General features: G+C 38.4%; 1 protein-coding gene across 3 annotated transcripts in view; it reads left to right on the top strand.

The window, feature by feature from the left end:
* Positions 1–23,153, top strand: part of CUNH12orf42 (chromosome unknown C12orf42 homolog) — a 192,329-nt gene that overhangs the window by 50,224 nt on the left and 118,952 nt on the right. The window contains exon 1 of one of the 3 annotated variants that reach the window (XM_037742782.1): positions 447–628. The exons of the other annotated variants lie outside the window; for them this stretch is intronic. Coding sequence (XP_037598710.1) covers positions 449–628 — 180 coding nt within the window. The 5' untranslated portion in view covers positions 447–448. Of the gene's footprint in view, positions 1–446; positions 629–23,153 lie in introns of those variants that run through there. 3 annotated transcript variants of the gene reach the window in all.

Genomic DNA, 23,153 nt, shown 5'->3' with positions numbered 1-23,153 from the left:
TGTGATCACAGCTCACAATAATTTCAAACTCCTGGGCTCAAGTGATCCTCCCATTTCAGCCTTCTGAGTAGCTGGGACTACAGATACACACCACCAAGCCTGGCTAATTTTTAAATTTTTTGTAGAAATGAGGTCTCACTATGTTGACCAGGCTGGTCTTGAATGCCTGGCCTCAATCTGTCCTTCAGCTTTGACTTCCCAAAGTGTTGGGATTACAGAGATGAGCCAGCATGCTGGGGCCAGATTTTTGATTTCTAAGAGAAAATAATTTGTCTTTAATGACTGAGTTTTCTTTAAACTGGATTCAGATTTCCCCTTTTCTCAAGAGAAGTTTTTGTCATTTGAGAACACATTTCCTGTTTTCACATTTGCTCATCTGAATATGGTGCCAGACCTGAGAGAGAAGGGATGTTGTTCTGCATATCTTGAAGATGGGGCTTGCTTTCCAATGTCCCCCAGTCCTCAACTCACCACTGCCGCTTTTGAGGACTCTCCCATGGTGAGCTTCAGTCATTCATACCTGACTCCATTAGGTGCTACTCACTACATTGGAGGCTGCTGCTCCTGTGTGTCAGATCCACAGAGATGTCTGAGTTCAGAAATGAGTGAGAAAAGTGGGCAGAAGGAGGTGAGAAATTTTTGGTTATGTGAGGAAGGCATTTCTGGAAATAGCCCAGTGTGAAATTGTTGCTTAATTTTCCTTTTCCTTTTAATAATCAGTTTCAGGTTGAAGGCGTTATATCTACAGGAAAAAATATTTCAACTATTTTTGCAAAATTTGACCAAAAGGTTTGAGCTTGTAGTGGTATTACCAGTTGCATTAAATCATCAGGTAATTTGACAAAATGTAAATTTCCTTCCCCTTCTCTGTCCACTAGTCTAGGAAATAAACTTTCCAATGAACTTAGGTTGGAGAAGGGTGCCTCAAACCTCATGGACTATTTGGAAAGTACAGTACTTAGGAGTCCAACTAGGGAGGAAACAATATTTGCTTTTTAACAGAGTAAAATTGGTGCCTATCAATTAAAAACGATGCTGGGCACATGTGGTTAACTGTTTGCTAAGTAAATGAAAAGTAGTTTATTTTTAATAATAATTATGGCATGTATTAATATTCCCAAATTCAAACATACCAGAAATATAGTAAGATTTCACCCATTATTAGCTTGGAGCAATTCTTGTGTACCCTGTGGTCACATGTAATCTTAATATATGCTAAGTGTAAAAGAAAGGTTCCATGGTCAGAAGTTGAGAAATGATTGGTGAAGGAATTTAAACACTTTTTTTTCCACTGTAGAACTTGGCCTAAATTACTACACATTGCAATTTTCCAAGAGGGAAGCCACTGTGTGGTGTTGTACCTCATCTTAAATGGAGTCAGGCCAATCTGGGTTTTAATCCTGGGCCACTCTTGACAAATCATATAACCTCTTTGAGTTCTGGTTCATCGGCAAAATGGGTCTAACAGCACACATCTCATGGGTTGTAGTGCACGTAAAACACTCAATAAGACCACTTGCATAATAACAAATGTTAATTTAAAATTTATGCCTCTGTTTTCCTTTCTTGAAGTTACGGGTCTATGGTAAAGTACCCACTTGTGCTAGATGAGGAATTTGAAGAAGCTGGCCCTGCCACTTCCTGACTGACCTTGGCAAGCCTCTTAACCAAGAGAATTGTGTTACCAATGTCTTCACTTTAAAAAACAAAACAAAACCTGCCAGGTTTGATAGAGCATTTAAGGGAATCAAGTTAGTATTAAAACTCTTATAGAAGTTCTCAAACATCATGCTATTTTATTCACAAATTCTTCAGGATGCATTATTAGTTGATAAGGCTATTTATATCCATATCTACAATTACATCTCTATATTTCTGCATATTGACCATGCTATTATTATGCCTAGCAAAATTAAGTCATTTGTCAGCACAATGTAGTCCATATTTCTGTTTCCAAGATTGCCTCAAACATTTCATTTTTACACTTGGTAAAATTGAGTCACTATCTGAACAAGTTGGGTATTCTGTATGTGTTATTATGTCCCTTAAGTTCACAGCTGTTTTATAACAATGTGTTCCTTCAACCCATATCACTCTTTTGTTAGAGAATATAGGTCATTTCTTTGTAAATGTCTCTCCTACTTCCTGGATTTTGTTGTGTCTTTAACTTGTTCTTCTATTCCCTATCATTTTACAAATGGGTAGTTAGATTTTCAGGTTCAATTAGATATCAGTACAATTCTTAGGGAATTGTACTTCAGAGATGTTGCTATAACCTTCTTTTTGAATCACGTTATGAGGCACATAATATCTACTTCTGTGTGTTTTATATATCCTGAGGTTGATCAGTGAGTTCAGATGGTGTCACCATGATCCTTTCTTTGTGAATTCCTCATTCATAATTCATTAATAATTGTTCCAGCTCCATTTTTGCATTTTATCATTCCTTCTGCAATATGTTAGCTATAGTATTTGTATAAAGAAGAACTTTCTTTCATCAATGATTTGGTTACAATAAAACACAAGAAAGGAAGGAGAAATAATTTCTTTTCTTGTGAATTTATTATGTAATGAATATTTATCGGGGGCCAGGAATTGTGCTAGAGACACCTAGCAAACATATCTATATCCTACTGTTGGGAAGGTATGGCCTGGGGAATACAGAGGAGTAAATGAATAATTACTATATAGTGTGAGATGTAAAGAAAGCTTATATTTCACTGGGAGTCCTGGGCTTTGGGTTGTTTTTTCATTATGGTTTTAATCTATTTTGTATAGTGTTTTAATTTGCTTGTGCTGCCATAAAAAATACAACTGACCTGATAGCTTAAACAACATCAATTTATTTTCTCATAGTTCTAGAGGGTGGAAGTCTAAGATCAAGGTGATGGCAGGTTTGATTTCTTCTGAGGCCTCTCTTCTTGGCTTGCAGATGGCCACCTTCTTGCTATGTCCTCACATGGTCATCCCTCTGTGTGTATGTCTGTGTTCTAACCTCTTCTTAAGAGGATGCCAGGCATATTGGATTAAGACCCACTGGTATTAACCTATCTAACTTAATTACCACTTTAAAGTCCCCTATCTCTAAATAATCACAACTTGAGGTACTAGTGAGGACTTCAACATGTGAATTTGGGAGACAGGCATAATTCAGCCCATAACATAGAGTATTATATATTATTTCTCTCATTAGACAGCAAGCCTCTTTAGAGAGCAGAAGCCTCCTATTGTATGTCATTAATTCTTCAGCACACCAAATTCAGTTCTAGAAAGCATTTATTAATGCTATAGTAGGTAGGTAGTCAAATATGAGCAGGGCAGAAGAGGCCCCCCTCCCCTCACTGCCAACCAGGAATGTCAGGCAAGCAACAGGTGATGGTCAGGCGGTTGCTGTACTGCCTCTCTAAAATAATAATTGGTTGCAGCTGGTGCCAGGGAAAGGCTGTCTTCCAATAGATAGAAACACCTAAGGCTGGTGATCAGCATCTTGTGGATAAGATCTTAGGAGTCGGGTGAGTGGGGTCAAGCATACATAGTAAGAGGCAAAATGGCTGAGCTTAACTGGTGTATGACCTTATAGGAACACTTGACTGGTAAGGGAAGAATGCCTTAAGTGAGCATAGGTACAGCTCCAGAAAACACACGGCACATGTGGACAGTCCACCCCAAAGGAAGAAGCAGGGGAGAAGTAATGCAACCCCAGAAGCATGCAAACATGTAAGACCCCAGGTTAAAGGTCAAACTGCACTTGATCTCTCAGGTTGCCTGCTTGGCCCTCTCCCAAGTGTACTCTACTTTCTTTCATTCCTGTGCTAAAGTTTTAAAAATGAACTTTCACTCCTGCTCTAAAACTTGCCTTGTTCTCCCTTGCCTTATGCTCATGTCAAATTCTTTCTCCTGAGGAGGCAAGAAGTGAGGTTGCTGCAGGCTCACAGGGATTTGCCGCCAGTAGCATACTTTGGCGCTATGTGACTTGGATATGTTCCACTGCTAACATTAAGAGGTTTGTAGAAAGTCAAATCATAATAGAAAATGCTCATTAAAAGCTTGTGTGAATGACAGAATAATGATAGAATGATTATTTCTTAAGCACTTATGTGGGCCAGAGTACATAATGCAGATGTGCATATTGTCTCATTTCATCTTCAAAATGACCCTCATAGTTGGTTTTCATTATTACTGTCAGTACTATTTTCCATTTTAAGTATGAGGAGCTCGGGTTGACTTGCTGTGACGAGTTAGTGCAGGATGCAGGATTTGAACCCAGAGTCATGGTCTGACTGCAGTATTTTGCCATTTGTGACATATAGGAAAGTGTTTTATAAAGGGTAGATCTTTATAAAAGGCTAGCTATTTTTGTGGCTTTATGGAAATAATATGGACTCTAGAGTCAAAATGTCCTCTATTTAATTTTCAACTCCATCACTGTTAGGTGTGGTCTTGGTCTCCTAAGGTCTCTGAGCCATGGCTTCCTAATTTAGAAAATGTAAATAATGATACCTCCCTTGATGGATGCCAGTAAGCATTTGGAAGACCATCTTTGGAGAATCTAGCACAATGTCTGAAAGATTAGATTCTTGATAAATGTCAACTAGTATTATATTCTTCTCATAGTTTCTTGGCATGTTTCTTTTTCTATTTATACTTTATGTGCAAAATGTGCAGTTTTGTTACCTAGGTATACACGGGCCAAAGTGGTTTGCTGGACCCATCATCCGTAATCTACCTTAGGTATTTCTCCTAATGCTATCCTCCCTTAGCTCCCAACCCCCCAACAGGCCCCAGTGCGTGATGCTTCCCTCCCTGTGTCCATGTGTTTTCATTGTTCAACACCCACTTATGAGTGAGAACATGCAGTGTTTGGTTTTCTGTTCCTGTGTTAGTTTGCTTAGAATGATGGTTTCCAGCTTTATCCATGTCCCTGCAAAGGACATAAACTCATTCTTTTTATGGATGCATAGTATTCCATGGTGTATATGTGCCACATTTTCTTTTTCCAGTCTATTAGTGATGGGCATTTGGGTTGGTTCTAAGTCTTTGCTCTTGTGAACAGTGCTGCAATAAACATATTTGTGCATGCGTCTTTAGAATGATTTATAATCCTTTGGGTATATACCCAGTAATGGGATTGCTGGGTCAAATGATATTTCTGGTTCTAGATCCTTAAGGAATTGCTGCACTGTCTTCCACATGGTTGAACTAATTTATACTCTCACCAAGAGTGTAAAAGTGTTCCTATTTCTCCACATCCTCTCCAGCATCTGTTGTTTCCTGATTTTTTAATGATAGCCATTCTAACTGTGATGAGATGGTATCCATTGTGGTTTTGATTTGCATTTCTCTAATGATCAGTGATGATGAACTTTTTTTCATATGTTTGTTGGCCACATAAGTATCTTCTTTTGAGAAGTGTCTGTTCATATCCTTCGCCCACTTTTTGATGGGGTTGTTTTTTTCTTGTAAATTTGTTTAAGTTCCTTGTAGATTCTGGATATTAACCCTTTGTCAGATGGATAGATTGCTAAAATTTCCTCCCATTCTGTAGGTTGCCTGTTCACTCTGGTGATAGTTTCTTTTGCTGTGCAGAAGCTCTTTAGTTTAATTAGCTCCTATTTGTCAGTTTTGGCTTTTGTTGCCATTGATTTTGGTGTTTTAGCCATGAAGTCTTTGCCCATGCCTATGTTCTTAACAGTATTGCCTAGGTTTTCTTCTGGAGTGTTTATGGTTTTAGGTCTTACATTTAAATCTTTAATCTGTCTTGAGTTAATTTTTTTATAAGGTGTAAGGAAGGGTCCCAGTTTCAGTTTCCTGCATATGGCTAGCCAGTTTTCCCAACACCATTTATTAAATAGGGAATCCTTTTTCCATTGCTTGTTTTTGTCAGGTTTGTCAAAGATCAGATTGTTGTAGATGTGTGATGTATTTCTGAGGCCTCTGTTCTGTTCCATTGGTCTATATATCTGTTTTGGTTTTAGCACCATGCTGTTTTGGTTAATGTAGCTTTGTAGCATAGCTTAAAGTCAGGTATTGAGATGCCTCCAGCTTTGTTCTTTTTGCTTAGGATTGTCTTGGCTATCCTGCTCTTTTTTGATTCCATATGAAATTTAAAGTAATTTTTTTCTAATTTCATGAAGAAAGTCAATGGTAGCTTGATGGGGATAGCATTGAATCTATAAATTACTTTGGGCAGTATGACCATTTTCATGATATTGATTCTCTCTATCCGCGAGCGTGGAATGTTTTTCCATTTGTTTGTGTTCTCTCTTATTTCCTTGAGCAGTGGTTTGTAGTTCTCCTTGAAGAGGCCCTTCACATCCCTTATTAGTTGTATTCCTAGGTATTTTATTCTCTTTGTAGCAATTGTGAATGGGAGTTTACTCATGATTTGGCTCTCTGCTTGTCTGTTATTGGTGTATAGGAATGCCTGTGATTTTTGCACATTGATTTTGTATCCTGAGACATTGCTGAAGTTGCTTATCAGCTGAGGTGATGGGGTTTTCTAAATATACAATCATGTCATCTACAAACAGAGACAATTTGACTTCCTCCCTTCCTTTATGAATACCCTTTATTTGTTTCTCTTGCCTGATTGCTCTGGCCCGAACTTTCAATACTGCGTTGAATAGGAGTGGTGAGAGAGGGCATCCTTGACTCGTATTGGTTCTCAGAGGGAAAGCTTCCAGCTTTTGCCCATTCAGTATGATATTGGCTGTGGATTTGTTATAAATAGCTCTTATTGTTTTAAGATATGTTCCATCAATACCTAGTTTATTGAGAGTTTTTAGCATAAAGGGATACTGAATTTTATTGAAGGGCTTTTCTGCATCTATCGAGATAATCGTGTTTTTTGTCATTGGTTCTGTCTATGTGATAGATTATGTTTATTGATTTGTGTATGTTGAACCAGCCTTGAATCCCAGGGATGAAGCTGACTTGATCATGGTGGATAAGCTTTCTGATGTGCTGCTGGATTCAGTTTGCCAGTGTTTTATGGAGGATTTTCACATTGATGTTCATCAGGGATATTGGCCTGAAATTTTCTTTTTTTGCTGTGTCTCTGCCAGGTTTTGGTATCAGCATGATGCTGGCTTCATAAAATGAGTTAGGGAGGATTCTCTCTTTTTCTATTATTTGGAATAGTTTCAGAAGGAATAGTACCAACTCCTCTTTGTACTTCTGGTAGAATTCACCTATGAAACTGTCTGGTCCTGGGCTTATTTTGGTTGGTAGGCTATTACTTCCTAAATTTCAGAACTTGTTATTACTCTATTGAGGGATTTGCTTCTTTCTGGTTTAGTCTTGGGAGGGTGTATGTGTCCAGGAATGTATCCATTTCTTCTGTATTTTCTAGTTTATTTGCATGGAGGTATTTATAGTATTCTCTGATGGTAGTTTGTATTTCTGTGGGATCCGTGGTGATATCCCCTTTATCATTTTTTATTGTGCCTATTTGATTCTTCTCTCTTTTCTTGTTTTTTAGTCTGGCTAGTGGTCTATTTTCTTAATCTTTTCAAAAAACCAGCTCCTGGATTCATTGATTTTTTTGATGGGTTTTTCGTATCTCTATCTCCTTCAGTTCTGCTCTGATCTTAGTTATTTATTGTCTTGTGCTGGCTTTTGAATTTGTTTGCTCTTGCTTCTCTAGTTCTTTTCATTGCGATGTTAGGGTGTTGATTTCATATCTTTCCTGCTTTATCCAGTGGGCATTTAGTGCTATAAATTTCCTTCTAAACACTGCTTTAGCTATATCCCAGAGATTCTGGTATGTTGTGTCTTTGTTCTCATTGGCTTCAAGGAATTTATTTATTCATGCTTTAAGTTCATTATTTACCCAGTAGTAATTCAGGAGCAGGTTGTTCAATTTCCATGTAGTTGTGTGGTATTGAGTGAGTTTCTTAACACTGAGTTCTAATTTGATTGCACTGTGGTCTGAGAGACTGTTTGTTATGATTTCTGTTCTTTTACCTTTACTGAGGAGTGTTTTACTTCCAATTATGTGGTCAATTTTAGAATAAGTGTGATGTGGTGCTGAGAAGAATGTATATTCTGTGGATTTGGGATGGAGAGGTCTGTAGATGTCTATTAGGTCTGCTTGGTCCAGAGCTGAGTTCAAGTTCTGAATATCCTTATTAATTTTCTGTGTTGTTAATATGTCTAATATTGACAGTGGGGTGTTAAAGTGTCCCACTACTATTATGTGGGAGTCTAAGTCTCTTTGTAGATCTCTTTGTAGATCTTCATAAAACAAGACTTGCTTTATGAATCTGGGTGCTTCTGTATTGATTGGGTGCATATATATTTAGGATAGTTAGCTCTTCTTGTTGCATTGATCCCAATGCTTGTTTTTGATCTTTCTTGGTTTAAAGTCTGTTTTACCAGAGAGTAGGATTGCAACCCCTGTTTTTTTTTTGGGGGTGGGTTTCCATTTGCTTGATAAATATTCCTCCATCCTTTTATTTTGAATGTATGTGTGTCTTTGCATGTGAGATGGGTCTCCGGAATACAGCACACTGATGGGTCTTGACTCTTTATCCAATTTGCCTGTCTGTGTCTTTTAATTGGGGTATTTAGCCTGTTTACATTTAAGGTTAATATTGTTATATGTGAATTTGATCTTGTCATTATGATGCTAGTTGGTTATTTTGCCTGATAGTTGATGTAGTTTCTTCTTAGTGTCAATGGTCTTTACAATCTGGTATGTTTTTGCAGTGGCTGGTACTGGTTTTACCTTTCCATATTTAGTGCTTCTTTCAGGAGCTCTTATAAGGCAGGTCTGGTGGTGACAGAATCTCTCAGCTGCCTGTTCCTTCCTTTGGAAGCTTCTTCCTAGAATGGGGGGGCACCTGCCAGACATGAGCCAGAGCTGTACTGTGTGAGGCATCTGTCGACCCCAGCTGGGAGGCGTCTCCCAGTCAGGAGGCTTGGGGGTCAGGGACCCACTTGAGGAGGCAGTCTATCCCTTAGCAGAGCTCAAATAGTGTATTTGGAGATATGCTGCTCTCTTCAGAGCTGGCAGGCAGGAATGTTTAAGCTGTGCCAACAGCTGCCCCTTCCCCCAAGTGAGATGGGAGTTTTATCTGTAAGCCCCTGACTGCGGCTACTGCCATTCTTTCAGAGATGCCCTTCCCAGGGAGGAGGAATCTAGAGAGGCAGTCTGGCTACAGGGGCTTTGCCAAGCTGTGGTGGGCTCTGCCCAGTTCGAACTTCCCAGTGGTTTATTTTACATTGTGAGGGGAAAACCGCTTACTTAAGCTTCAGTAATGCTGGCCCTCCCCACCCCCCAACCAAGGTCAAGCATCCCATGTTGACTTCACACTGGTGTGCTGGCAATGAGAATTTCAAGCCTGTGTATCTTAGCTTGCTGGGCTCCTTGGGGGTGGAATCCACTGAGCTAGACCACTTGGCTTTCTGGCTTCAGCCCCCTTTCCAAGGGAGTGAATGGTTCTTTCTTGCTGGTGTTTCAGGCACCATTGGTGAATGAAAAAAGAAAACAAGAAAAAACCACAAAAAACTCCTGCAGCTAGCTAGGTGACTGCCCATACAGCCACCCAGTTTTGTGAATGAAACCCAGGCCCCTGGTGATGTAGGCACTCAAGAGAATCTCCTGGTCTGTGGGTTGTGAAGACTGAGGGAAAAGCGTAGTATCTGGGCTGGTATGCACCATTCCTCATGGCAGGGTCTTTCATGGCTTCCCTTGGCTAAGGGAGGGAGGTAACCCCTTGTACTTCCTGGATGAGGTTTGCTCCACCCTGCTTCAGCTTGCCCTCTGTGGGTCGCACCCACTGTTTAACCAGTCCCAATGAGATGTGCTGGGTACCTCAGTTGGAAATGCAGAAATCACCCACCTTCTGCATTGATGTCGCTGGGAGCTGCAGACCGGAGCTGCTCCTATCTTGCCATCTTGCCAGTCACCCAGCATGTTTGTTTGTTTGTTTGAGACAAAGTCTTGCTCTGTCACTCAGGCTGATTGCAGTGGCACAATCTTGGCTCACTACAACCTTCACCTCCCTGGTTTAAGCAATTCTTTGCCTCAGCCTCCCAAGTAGCTGGTATTACAGGCACCCACCACCATTTCCGGCTAATTTTTTTATTTTAATAGAGATGGAGTTTCACCATCTTGGCCGAGCTGGTCTTGAACTCCTAACCTTGTGATCTACTTGCCTTGGGCTTCCAAAGTGCTGGGATTACAGGCATGAGCCACTGCGCCTGGCTCCCAGTATGTTTTTATACCCAGTGATTTTCTTATTAGCTGCTAAAATCACCACAAATGAATGAAGACAAAAGGATAGTTGCAACATATTTTCATTATTATAGCTGACCCCAGAGATACAGATTCATTTTGTATATTCATATATTAGCTCATCTTCACAGCATTTATTTTGTGCCCACGGCATGTGACAAATGGGAAGAGGCACCATGTGCAGGGGATCTTAATCACTTTGGATCCTCTGCTCAAAAGGCTTCACTTCTGCATGGTGATTGATGTAGATGCATTACTACCAAGTTAAGTTGCAATGTCCTCCATTCATTCATTTGCCAAAATGGTCCAAATGTCACCCAATACACCAAATTATAAAAAAAAAAAATAGAATGCATACTGTCATGCATTTAATATGAACTCCATCTTCAGGTAATGGAATTGAATAAATTTTTATACTAAACGATAAAAAATTTATGTGATGTGTTATTTATAAATTTCAGTGGAAGTACTCTGGAGTCTAATTCTCAACTTGTTATCTTTAGAGGGGATGCCGAGAGCTTTGACTTTATTTGGAATGTTTAATTGCCATAATTCTTTTTTTGGAACTCATTAAATTTTAACTAGAGGCGTGCACTTTCTGCTCAACTTGGGGGAAAAACATATTTTACATATCTGTCAAATCTGTCCTCGGTACTCATAGAAATGTGGCTAATTTTAAGTCTGAAAATGTTGATCGGCTCTGAGGAATGCTGCAGATGTCACCCAGTGAGCATGCAATAGAAGTATACATACAAACAGTAGAGCACAAAATATTCTCAGAAGTTTCCTGGTGCATTAATACTGGAAGACTTGATTTGAAAATTTCCCATTCAGCTCTGCTAAAGAGTAGGGGATAGGGTGGGGAGAGAAAACCCACTTATCTTAAAGATTCATGATTCAAGTGCCTGATAGAATCTGCAGTTTCCATAGTGCTGGGCCCTAGATTTCCCTTTAATGTAATTAAGCCTCAAGATTTATGAATACAACAGGCCAGAACTTGATCCGTGTTCATTTTCAATTACTGCAGTGAAAGGGCTCTATCCAGATGTCTCTATTTACAGCATTCAGGCAGGCCAGACCAGGGGCCAAGGGGGGAGGGCCCACAAATTGTCACACTTGTTAATTCTTCACAGAGGATACTCAGCTGAGGTCCTGGCTTTGACCCTGTGACAAAGGGCTGGGGGCCCCAGGGCAAGGGCATCAATGCTTCCAGGGACAACACGGTGACCCATGGGGGTCACTCCCTCTGCTTTGTAGGTATTTGTGTAATAATGGGGTCCATTCCTTATTTTTATTTCTGTTACAGTTCTGGGGGCATCGAAGGGAAAAAACTGGCTCCAATGTGGATGTGAAAGACAAACATATATAATGAGAGCATCAAGTGTCCCCTGGCAACAGTAACCACGATAAAATGCTACAGGGGAAATACACAGTACGCAGTGACCCACATAATCGGGCCTATTTTGGGAGCATTGTTTTATTTTTCTTTTGAAGGGTGTTATTTTTTTTTTTTTTGGTTCTTTTTTAATGTTCCCAGGTCTGCAATTTAGTTTTGTTGGGATGATTGGAGCACAAGTGTCCTTTTTCTTGCTATAGTTACAGTTTTCGTTGTTTTGGAGCTGATTTTCTACCACCAGATACCCACCTGCTACGGCAGCCTAAAATATTCCATTTTATTCCCTTTATTTTTGCTTTAAAAAATTTCTGTGCTTTCCATAGCCATTCTACAGGTTTCTTAGACATGTGCTAAGTGTTTTCTTACACTGGGACATTTGCATTGAGGTATCATTTTAAAAGGAAAATCCCACACAAAAGGCTTAGAAATAAGAGCCCAGCAGGGGACTCAGAACCACTAATGAAATGTACCGCATCCGGTAAAAAGCCCCAAATCCTACTCCACACTTTTCCTCTGTGGCGTGTGTCTAGTCCATCATTTTATTTTCTCAACTCACAGGCCAGAGTCGTTACCTTGTGAAAAAGAATGAATTGGGATATTGCTTTTGTTCAGCAATAATTGGCTGTTATATTAACGTGTGGCCTAGTAAAATGGAATTGTTGGCCAATTCTCTTCTATTTCAGAAGGTTGTTTCTTGAAAAGTACTGCACATCTCCTTGATTAGCCCCTTTAAATCAATTTTGGGTTTTTCTTTTTTGAGTCATGACCTTTACAGGACTCAAATTCATTTCAGTGAATTTAAAGAGATTTGAATAGAACAAGGGATTGTTCAAAAATAGGGCTTTCAATCAGATTTATCCATTGTTGCTTTTCTGAGCAACATCTCTTTTCTCTTTTTTTAAGGAGCGATTTAATAATTCAATACCGAGTCTAATCAAGTTCAATACTTCATTATACATAAAGCTATCCCTCTGGCTCCAATGAATACATTTTAGATACAAATAATATAATTTCTGACCATCTTATGATGATGATGAGCTTTTGGAACATGAATGTAACCAGGAATATAAGACAGGAGAATAGGATTGAAATATTTTGCATTTAGTCATTCCTTCTAGAAAGTTATCTTGACAATCTAGCAGTTAATTTGTATCTTTTGCACACACACTTGTGCAGGCATCAGATCTTTATTCCTTAGCTCCTAGAAGGAATTATAGCCCAATAGTATGTCTCATAACAATTGTTTTAGAACAGTATTTAAACATGACTACTATATTGGAATATTAGTTCTTTTTTTTGAGTTTTTTCATGTTTCATTTAGTTCATTTGCTACTAGTTAATCATGCTGATCTCTCTCTCTCTCTCTGTGTGTGTGTGTGTATGTGAGTGTGTGTGTGTGTATTTATTGACAAGGTCTTGCTCTGTTGCCCAGGCTGGAGTGCAGTGGTGAGATTATGGCTCACTGCAGGCTTAACCTTCCAGACTCAAGTGATCCTCTCACCTCAGCCTCCTATCTGGGACCACAGGCATGCACCACCACACTAAGCTAATATTTTTTATTTTATTTTGTAGTGACAGGGTCCCCCGATGTTGCCTATGCTGGCCATAATCTCCTGGGCTCAAGGGATCCTCCTATTTTGTCCTCCTAAAGTTGTGATTACAAGTGTGAGCCACTGCACACAGCCCTGTTCTTACCTTTATATTTACTTGGTTTTACTTTTCTCTTTGCCTCCTTTCCTCTCGTCTACATTATCTTCTTCCCTTTTCTATTTTTTCTCTCCTCTCATTATTCCCTGGGGCTCCTGTGTCTCTGTAGACAGAAATTGCAAAGATGAATAAGACAAGCTTCTTGGTCCCCAGGACATCGTTCCCAACCACACAATCTTCTCACACTGGTGCACTGTGATTATTTAAAAGTATTTTTTGTAAGTACCTTGTACAATAAAGTATAAGATTTTGCAAATATTTTAAAAATGTTTAAGAATAGGTTCACTGTCTTCTCACTTTAACTCTCATTATAGTATGCTTTCTTGAGTGGGAAGAAATAGTTGAATTAAAGCCATTTTGCTGGGAATCATTCATAACCACAAATAATCCAATGGTTGTGTCAATCTACAATGTATATAGTGCAAAAGAAACATGCAAAGTTTGAGAACCACTGCCTTAGAGAGTTTGCTTTAGACAGAAGCAGACAACTGATGAGCAATAAAGGAGTACACGAGGCACAAGGAGAGGGACAAAACTGGAAGCTCGTCGTGAGCGTACAACTTTGCAAAGATCCTGGTATCTACGTCCTCACGTGGCAGCCTGCAAGATTCCCACGTCTTCTAAAGACTCTTCCAAGGAAAGAAGCCCCCAGTGTGTACTTTTTCTATAATTGGTTTTGTAAGTACAAAGGGTTCAGTTAGAGGGGTACTGCAAACTCACCTAAGCAGAAAGAACAAAGTTGTTTGAAATGTTAATTATCAGGCTGTAGCAATTGGAAAATACTTGTAATACAATGTTACATTGAAAAAACATACATACTTTATGATGAAAACAACTATGTAAAAGTATGCCTATGAAGGGCAATACAGCTTTTCCCCTCTAACATTTCCTTTCCAAAGAAATGTTTTTCAAAGTGCAATTTTATGTGGTATCTGTATCATTTACTTGGCCACACATTAATATAATAGCCAATTATTATTTATATAAAACAACTATATATAGTATTTTTACATAATTTTATACATTTGGTCACAGTTATGGAAATATTTGTTGTAGAAAACCCATTGCAGAAATTTAGTTTTGAGGCAGAAAACCCTCTGTATAAAGCCCCTGCTTGAGGGAAACTGGAGGCAAATAATATCAGGGTTTGGGCCCCAGGAGGCAGAGCTATGATAAGGTATCCACAGAAGGGGGCCAGGAATGTAAATGACTAGAGGGTGATTCTGAGCTGATATTCTCAGAAAAGGCCAAGGTCAAGCTGGGGAAGTCAGGTTTAGTTAAAGGAGTGGAAACAAATAGATCTGAAGGACTGGCAAGTGTGCTAAGCAGAGTTGGAGAATTTGAGAGTCCATCATGGGGAACTCTGTTTAGGGACATTCAGGGAGTTGGAGTCACTGGTCTTTATAGCCATCACCATCATGGTCCATGGTGGGTTAGACTGGATTACAGGAACAGCCCTGGGGAGGTAAAGGACTTGTCTTCCCCACTGCTTCCTATCTTGTCACCCATCTCCCCTATGTCCTGATTCTCCTCTAGTCTGTTTCATTTCATATAACTTCCACACTGGAGCCCAAGGTGACCTTTCTAAAACCAATCTTGGATTGCTTTTGGCTAAGATCAAGTATAAAACATATTTTGGCTTAAAAATTTACACCTTTGCTTAAAACATGATGACTCCTCACTGCCTTCAGAATAAATTACAAACTCCTTTACAATTTTTTTTTTTTTGAGATGAAGTTTCATTCTTGTTGCCCAGGCTGGAGTGCAATGGCACGATCTCAGCTCACTGTAACCTCTGCCTACCAGGTTCAAGAGATTCTCCTGCCTCAGCTTCCTAAGTAGCTGGGATTACAGGGGTACACTACCACACCCAGCTATTTTTTTTGTATTTTTAGTAGAGATGGGGTTAGACCATGTTGACTAGGCTAGTCTTGAATTCCTGACCTCAGGTGATCCACTTGCCTCGGCCTTGCGAAGTGCTGGGATTACAGGCGTGAGCCACTGCGCCTGGCCTTCTTTACCATTTTTTTAAGGTTCTTTACCATGTCAACCCTGCTTACTCTCCAGGTTTATCTGCCTTAAACTCTGTTTCCTTGCTAGGCTGCCATCTCACTGAACTTCCTGTGGTTCTCTGAATGTGACATCATTGAAAGATGATAGCCTTTGTGCGTGCAGCTCTTCCTGTCTTACCTGAAGTTCTCATTTAACTTTCATCCAGATCTATGTTTGTTTGGTGCTTTCTTTGGGGAGCGTCCCATGATATCCCAAGACTGAGTTCGATTTCTCCCCTCTAGTACAGCTGTTCAGGACTCATCTGTTTTAATTCTTTTTCCCTGATGGGCTGGAACTACCAGAAGCACATATGGAAAGAACTGCAGACCGTTGTCAATAGTAGATATAAGATAAGCAAACGTATAATATAGCTACCAAAAAAAAAAAAAAGTTAATGGAATGTTACATACAGAAAATGAGCTTCCTGAAACAATTTTAAAAACAATTTTTTCTGCTTATCTGTTAGTTGCAAATTGTGTGTTTATTGTGGTGATTACGTTGGTTTGAACTGGCCCCTCTTCCTGTATCACAGTAGCTGCTCATGATCTGGGGCTTGTTGGAGATCAGATTATCTTCTTAGTATTATATGTTAGCTAAGAGTAGGCTGTATGATCCTATCTAAGAAGAGGTCATGCCTGCTGGTATCTGGCTTTCATGGCCTTTGATTTGGATTCTAGGAGACTTGTGCTCACGAATTGATGATTCCAAAAACCTGAATTTTCCTGATATGAGGATTATTCCATTAAGAACAAATATTTCTTCAGTCAGTTAAAGGAGGATTTGGTTAGGTAGTACTTTAGAAATAGATCGATTTGAGGTCAATTTAAGTTCCATTTCTATGTTAATTATAGAAATAAGAAGTTATTCTAAATAGCTCTTGGCCATAGGGTAGAATAGCAAAGTTATCTTTTAAAAATTTCTTTGTGAACAAGGTTGAATTAGGCAGAATTAAAGAGTTCATGGATGTTCTTTTCCAGAATTTTTCAGTGTCAACTACCTTTGTAAAATCTGGTTTCTGTTACTTAAATATTATGTTAATAATGCCATTCATTCAGTTATTCATTCATTTAACCATTGAATCATCCATATATTCACTCATTTATCCATTGATTCATCATCTTTCTATCCACTCACTCTTCGGTCCAACCACTTCTTATCTTATCCATTTCTGCATCCATCCATTTATCTATCTGGCAAATCTTGTGTAAGCATCTACCAGGTTTAAGACTTTTCTGTTACTGAGATGATTAAAAAATAATTAAGATAGTTTCTCTTCTCAAAATGCTCAAAGCTTAATAGTAGTCTCTTAGGTTATTAAGATTGAGACTGGAAGCAGATGGGAGAGAAGAGAGTGGAAGGCAAAAGACAAAATATGGATGCCGCCATACACATTGGAAAGTATAAGGTGCAAAGGGAACACTGAGGTGTGTGAAAAGTGTGTGGAAGGGAATATGGAGGCTAAGGCTGGAGAGGTGGTTTGGATCAAAGACCTGAAGCTCTTAAATGCTAAATGGAGGAGTATGAAGAACCTCTAGTGATTTCTGAGCTGGGAAAATAACATGAAGTTTAACTATTCTTAGGAAGGTCAATCCAGATCATTTTAGGTGATGAATTGGATGAGAGCAATATGAAAGAAGTGGGAGAAAGACTGATTAGTGCTACAAGCTAATTAGGTTTACCCTTTAAATCACTTACATAATACAGACTTTGCCACAGTTAATTGGAGGGAATTTTCCCGTTAAAATTACTCAGGTATTGTTCATATATCAGGGATAGAAGAGGGAAGTTATGCCTGTTACTCTTTTTAGTTTATGTTCAATGTTGACAATCTCCTAAATATGGAAGAGAGTAATTTATATATTGAAACAAACTCTTCCTGGGCTGATACATTCAAATAGCTTTTATTACAGTGACATAGGGAAGGTATGGAGCAAAAACACAATTATCAAAGTCGATGTTTGGAAATAGGGGAAGGATAGGCCCTTTCTCTTAATAAAATAACATGAATCCATTGTCCTTGCACATATTAGTTGTAATATCTTTTGTGCAACTAGTCTAAAAACAAACATTTAATTCAGTTGCAAAACTTACTTTGAAGCATAGTATTCAGGTTATAGAAGACTAAAACAGAGGTGAAGAACTCTGTGTCAATTCTCAAGGTCATTTATTAGAAAGAAGATAAAATCAGAATTATGTAAAGCATGGAACAGGAAATCCTGTTAACAGAGAAGATAGAGTATTTGTAAAATTATTACATCAGAGTGAAAATATCTATCTTTGTATTCCTGGAAGCAAATTCTTTTTTTAAACTGTCTACATATAGTAATAAATGCAGCATGTATGTGAATAAACACACTACTTTTTGGGCATGGTCTCAGGTGGGATGCTTTAATGCTTTCTTCAGTCTCAAGAAGATGTCTTATTCCCATGAATTTATAATTCGTGCATTGCCTTGTTGAAAATAACCCATCTGAACCTCTCTGCAGAGTTGCTCTCTGGCCATCCCTGGATTTCCAAGTCCTTAGGAAAATGTGTATATTTGTCCAATATGTTGAGCTCTGCCCAGTGCGGTGGGGTGCCCACTTCTCCCCATCCCTTATAATGCACTAAACCTTTTGGTTCGTAGAATGTTCTCTCAGATTTTGCAAGCTTCACCAGCTCTCCAAATCCACTGAAAAACTGGGAATCACAACTCTTTTTTAAACCTACATTGCTTTTCATACCAACTTTTGTATTATATATGAAAATGTGCATACCCCCACAGAATAACGTAAATTTTGATTATAATGAAAACAAGCAATAAAATGACACCTAGCACACAGACACATGTGTTGCACAAAGTGCACATGTATATACACTCAATTGCAAAAAGGCCAATAAAAAAAGACACCACTAAACAAATACAATGGTGCCTCAGTAATCACCTGCTAAATCATGTAGACCCATCTGAAAAGAATGAGGAAACCTACAGAAAAAGGCAGAAGAGTTTTCTCTTCTTGGAAACAGAGGGGAAAAAAAAAAGAATAAAATTTGGCACTTTATCAGCATGGCAGCTGTGCCTGTCTCCACAAGAAAACACCATCAAGCAATTTGTGAATTCATGTTAAATAATTGCTTTTCACGTAAGGTGACTATTGTGTTCTGTCTCTAATTATGAATATCTTACGGTCTGATTTTTGGCACATTTACTCCTGTTCGAAACCAAATTAAACTCTGAAAGCATATGTTACTGTAAAGCATGAGTCACAGGCGGTCATGATATTTTGCAGAACATTATTCAGCAGCTATCTTAAAAATCAAAAGGACTTGCTGTTGATTTCTATTTTCATTGCACTGTGATCTGAGAGTGTTCTTGGTATGATTTCAATTTTTTAAAATTAATTGAGACTTACTTTATAACTGGGCATCTGGCTGACTCTTAGAATATGTTCTGTGTGCAGATGAGAAGAATATATATTCTGTGGTGGTTGAGTAGAATGTTCTGTAGATGTCTATTAGGTCCCATAGACTTGGTCAAGTGTTGAGTTTAAGTCCAGAGTTTCTTTGTCAGTTTTCCACCTTGATGATCTGTCTAATCTGTCAGTGGGGTGTTGAAGTCTCTTAGTAGTAGTGGGTGTTTGTCTAAATCATTTCATAGGCCAAGAAGAACTTGTTTAATGAATCTTGGTGTACCACTGTTGGGTTTGTGTATAGTTAAGATATTTAAGGCTTCTTATTGGATTGTACCTTTTATCATTATGTAATGCCTTTCATTATACTTCTTAATTCTTTTTGTTTTTTTGAGATGGAGTCTCACTCTGTCACCCAGGCTGGAGTGCAGTGGTGTGATCTTGGCTCACCACAACATCTGCCTCCCGAGTTCAAGTGATTCCTGCCTCACCCTCTGAAGTAGCTGGGATTACAGGCATGTGCCACCATGCCCAACTAATTTTTGTATTTTTAGTAGAGAGAGAGTTTCACCATGTTTACTAGGATGGTCTTGAACTCCTGACCTCATGATCCGCTCACATCGGCCTCCCAAAGTGCAGGGATTACAGGCGTGAGCTACCGTGCCTGGCCTTATCCTTCTTAATTTTTATGGTTTAAAGTATGTTTTTTTTTTTCCTGATATAAGAATTGCATTCCCTACTTTTCTTTTTTGTTTTCTGTTTTCATGGTAGATCTTTCTCCATCCTTCTACTTTGAGCCCATGGGTGTTGTTACGTGTAAGATGGGTCTCTTGAAGACAACAGATGGTTGAATCTTATCTTTTTATCCAGACTGCTATTCTGTATCTTTTAAGACAAAGATACCCCTCTCACCACTCTTATTCTACATAATCCTAGAAGTCCAGCCAGAGCAATCAAGCAAGAGAAAGAAATAAAAGGCATCCGACAAGGAAAAGAAGAAGTTAAACTATCTCTCTTCACTTGCAATATGATTCTGTGTCTAGAGCGACTCTGCTAAAAGGCTCCTAGATTTGGTAAACAACTTTAGTAAAGTTTCAGGATGTAAAGTTAATGTACAAAAATCAATAGCATTTTATACACCAGCAACTTTCAGGATGAGATTGAAATCAAGAACACAATCCCGCTTATAATAGCCACAAAGAAAATAAAATATACCTAGGAATACAGCTAACCAAGGTAGTGAAAGATCTCTACAAGAACTATAAAAAACTGCTGAAAAACATTAGACACAACACAAATAAATGAAAAATATTCCATGCTCATAGATTGGAACAATCAATATCATAAACATGGCCACACTGCCCAAAGAAGTGTACAGATTTAATGCTATTCCTGTCAAACTACCAATGTTATTCTTTGCAGAATTGGAAAAACTATTCTATGCATCTGGGAAAGGACTGCTATCCAGAATCTGCAAGGAACTCAAATAAATCATCAAGAAAAAACCAAACAGTCTCATAAAAATATGGGCTAAGGACATGAATAGACAATTCTTAAAAGAAGATATACGAATGGCCAACAAACATGAAAAAATGGTTATCATCACTAATTATCAGGGAAATGCAAATCAAAACCACAAAGTGATGCCACATTAATCCTGCAAGAATGGCCATAATTAAAAAAATAAAACAATAATAGATATGGGCATAGATGTAGTAAAAGGGAACACTTCTACACTGCTGGTGGGAATGTAAACTGGTACAGCCACTATGGAAAACAATATGGAGATTCCTTAAAGGACTAAAAGTAGAACCGCCATTTGATGCAGCAATCTCACTACTATCTACTCAGAAGAAAAGAAGAAGACATTTGCACACACATTTATGGCAGCATAATTCACAATTGCAAAAATATGAAACCAGACTAAATTAAATGTCCATCAACCAATGAGTGGATAAAATTGTACACAAACACACACACACACACACACACACACACACACACACACACAGGAATACTACTCAGTCATAAAAATAAACAAAATAATGGCATTTGCAGTAACCTGGATGGAGTTGGAGACCATTATTCTAAGTGAAGTAGCTTTGGAACGGAACACCAAACATCACATGTTCTCACTTATGAGTGGGAGCTAAGCTATGAGGACACAAAGGCATAAAAATGATACAGTGGACTTTGGGAACTTTGAGTGAAGGGTGGGAGATGGGTGAGGAATAAAAGACTACACATTGGGTACAGTGTGCACTGCTCAGGTGATGGATGCACCAAAATCTCAGAAATCATCACTAAAGGACTTATCCATATAACCAAACACCACCTATTGCCTCAGAACTATTGAAATAATAATAATAAAAGAGTCAAAACCATAATTAAATTCATATGGAATGAAAAAACAGGTTGTGCAGTCAAAGTAATCCTAAGCAAAAAGAAAAAAGCTGGAGGCATCACACTGCCTGACTTCAAACTATACTGTAAAGCTACAGTAGCCAAAACAGTATAGTATTGGCTCAAAAATGGACACATAGGTCAATAGAACAAAATAGAAAACTCAGAAATGAAGCCACACACCTACAGCCATCTGAACTTTAATAAGGCTGACAAAAACAAGAAATAGGGCAAGGACTCCTCATTCAGTAGATGGTGCTTGGATAACTGGCTAGATATATGCTGAAGATACTTCCACCATGTACAAAAATTAACTCAAAATGGATTAAAGATTTAAATGTAAGAGCTCAAACCATAAAAATCCAGAAGACAACCTAGGAAATACTCTTCTTGACATTGGCCTTGGCAAATAATTTTTGGCTAAGTTTCCAAAAGCAATTACAACAAAACAAAAAATAGACAAGTTGGACCTAATTAAACTAAAGAGCTTGTGCACAGCAAAAGAAACTATCCACAGAGTAAGCAGACAACCTACAAAATGGGAGAAGATATTTGCAAACTATGCATCCAACAAAGGCCAAATATCCAGAATCTGTAGGGAACTTAAATTAACAAGCAAAAAATAAATAACCCTGTTAAAAATGGGCAAAGCACATGAACAAATACTTCTTTTTTATTATTATTATGCTTTAAGTTCCAGGGTACATGTGCAGAACATGCAGGTTTGTTACATAGGTATACACATGCCCTGGGAGAACATGCGGTATTTGGTTTTCTGTTCTTGTGTCTGTTTGCTGAGAATGAATGTTTCCAGCTTTATCCATGTCCCTGCAAAGGACATGAACTCATCCTTTGTTATGGCTGCATAGTATTCCATGGTATATATGTGCCACATTTTCTTTATCTAGTCTATCATCAGTGGGCATTTGGGTTGGTTCCAAGTCTTTGCTATTGTGAACAGTGCCACAATAAACATACGTGTGCATGTGTCTTTATAACAAAATTATTTATAATCCTTTGGGTATATATCCAGTAATGGGATTGCTGTGTCAAATCTATTTCTCGATCCTTGAGGAATTGCCACACTGTCTTCCACAATAGTTGAACTAATTACACTCCCACCAACAGTGTAAAAGTATTCCTATTTCTCTACATCCTCTCCAGCATCTGTTGTCTTCTGATTTTTTAATGATCACCATTCTAACTGGCATGAGATGGTATCTCAATGCGGTTTTGATTTGCATTTCTCTAATGACCAGTGATGATGAGCTTTTTTTCATATGTTTGTTGGCTACATAAATATCTTCTTTTGAGAAGTGTCTGTTCATATTCTTCGCCTAATTTTTTGATGGGGCTGTTTGTTTTTTTCTTGTAAATTTGTTTAAATTCTTTGTAGATTCTTGTTTTTAGCCCTTTGTGAGATGGGTAGATTGCAAAAAATTTTTCCCATTCTGTTGGTTGCTGGTTCACTCTAATGATAGTTTATTTTGTTGTGCAGAAGCTCTTTAGTTTAATTAGATCCCATTTGTCTATTTTGGCTTTGGTTGCCAATGCTTTTGGCATTTTAGTCATGAAGTCCTTGCCCATGCCTATGTCCTGAATGTATTGCCTAGATTTTCTTTTAGGGTTTTTATGGTGTTAGGTCTTATGTTTAAATCTTTAGTCCATCTGCAGTTAATTTTTGTATAAAGTGTAAGGAAGTGATCCAGTTTCAACTTTCTGCATATGGCTAGCCAGTTTTCCCAACACCATTTATTAAACAGGAATCCTTTCCCCATTGCTTGTTTTTGTCAGGTTTGTCAACGATCAGATTGTTGTAAATGTGTGGTATTATTTCTGAGGCCTCTGTTCTATTTCATTGGTTTATATCTCTGTTTTGATACCAGTACCATGTTGTTTTGGTTACAGTAGCCTTGTAGTATAGTTTGAAGTCAGGTAGCATGATGCCTCCAGCTATTTTTTTTTT

This window comes from Cebus imitator, unplaced genomic scaffold, assembly GCF_001604975.1.
Source record: "Cebus imitator isolate Cc_AM_T3 unplaced genomic scaffold, Cebus_imitator-1.0 Scaffold8, whole genome shotgun sequence".
Classification (NCBI taxonomy): Eukaryota; Metazoa; Chordata; class Mammalia; order Primates; family Cebidae; genus Cebus; species Cebus imitator.
Note: the sequence above shows the minus strand (reverse complement) of the source record. Positions and strands in the feature narration are given on the sequence as shown.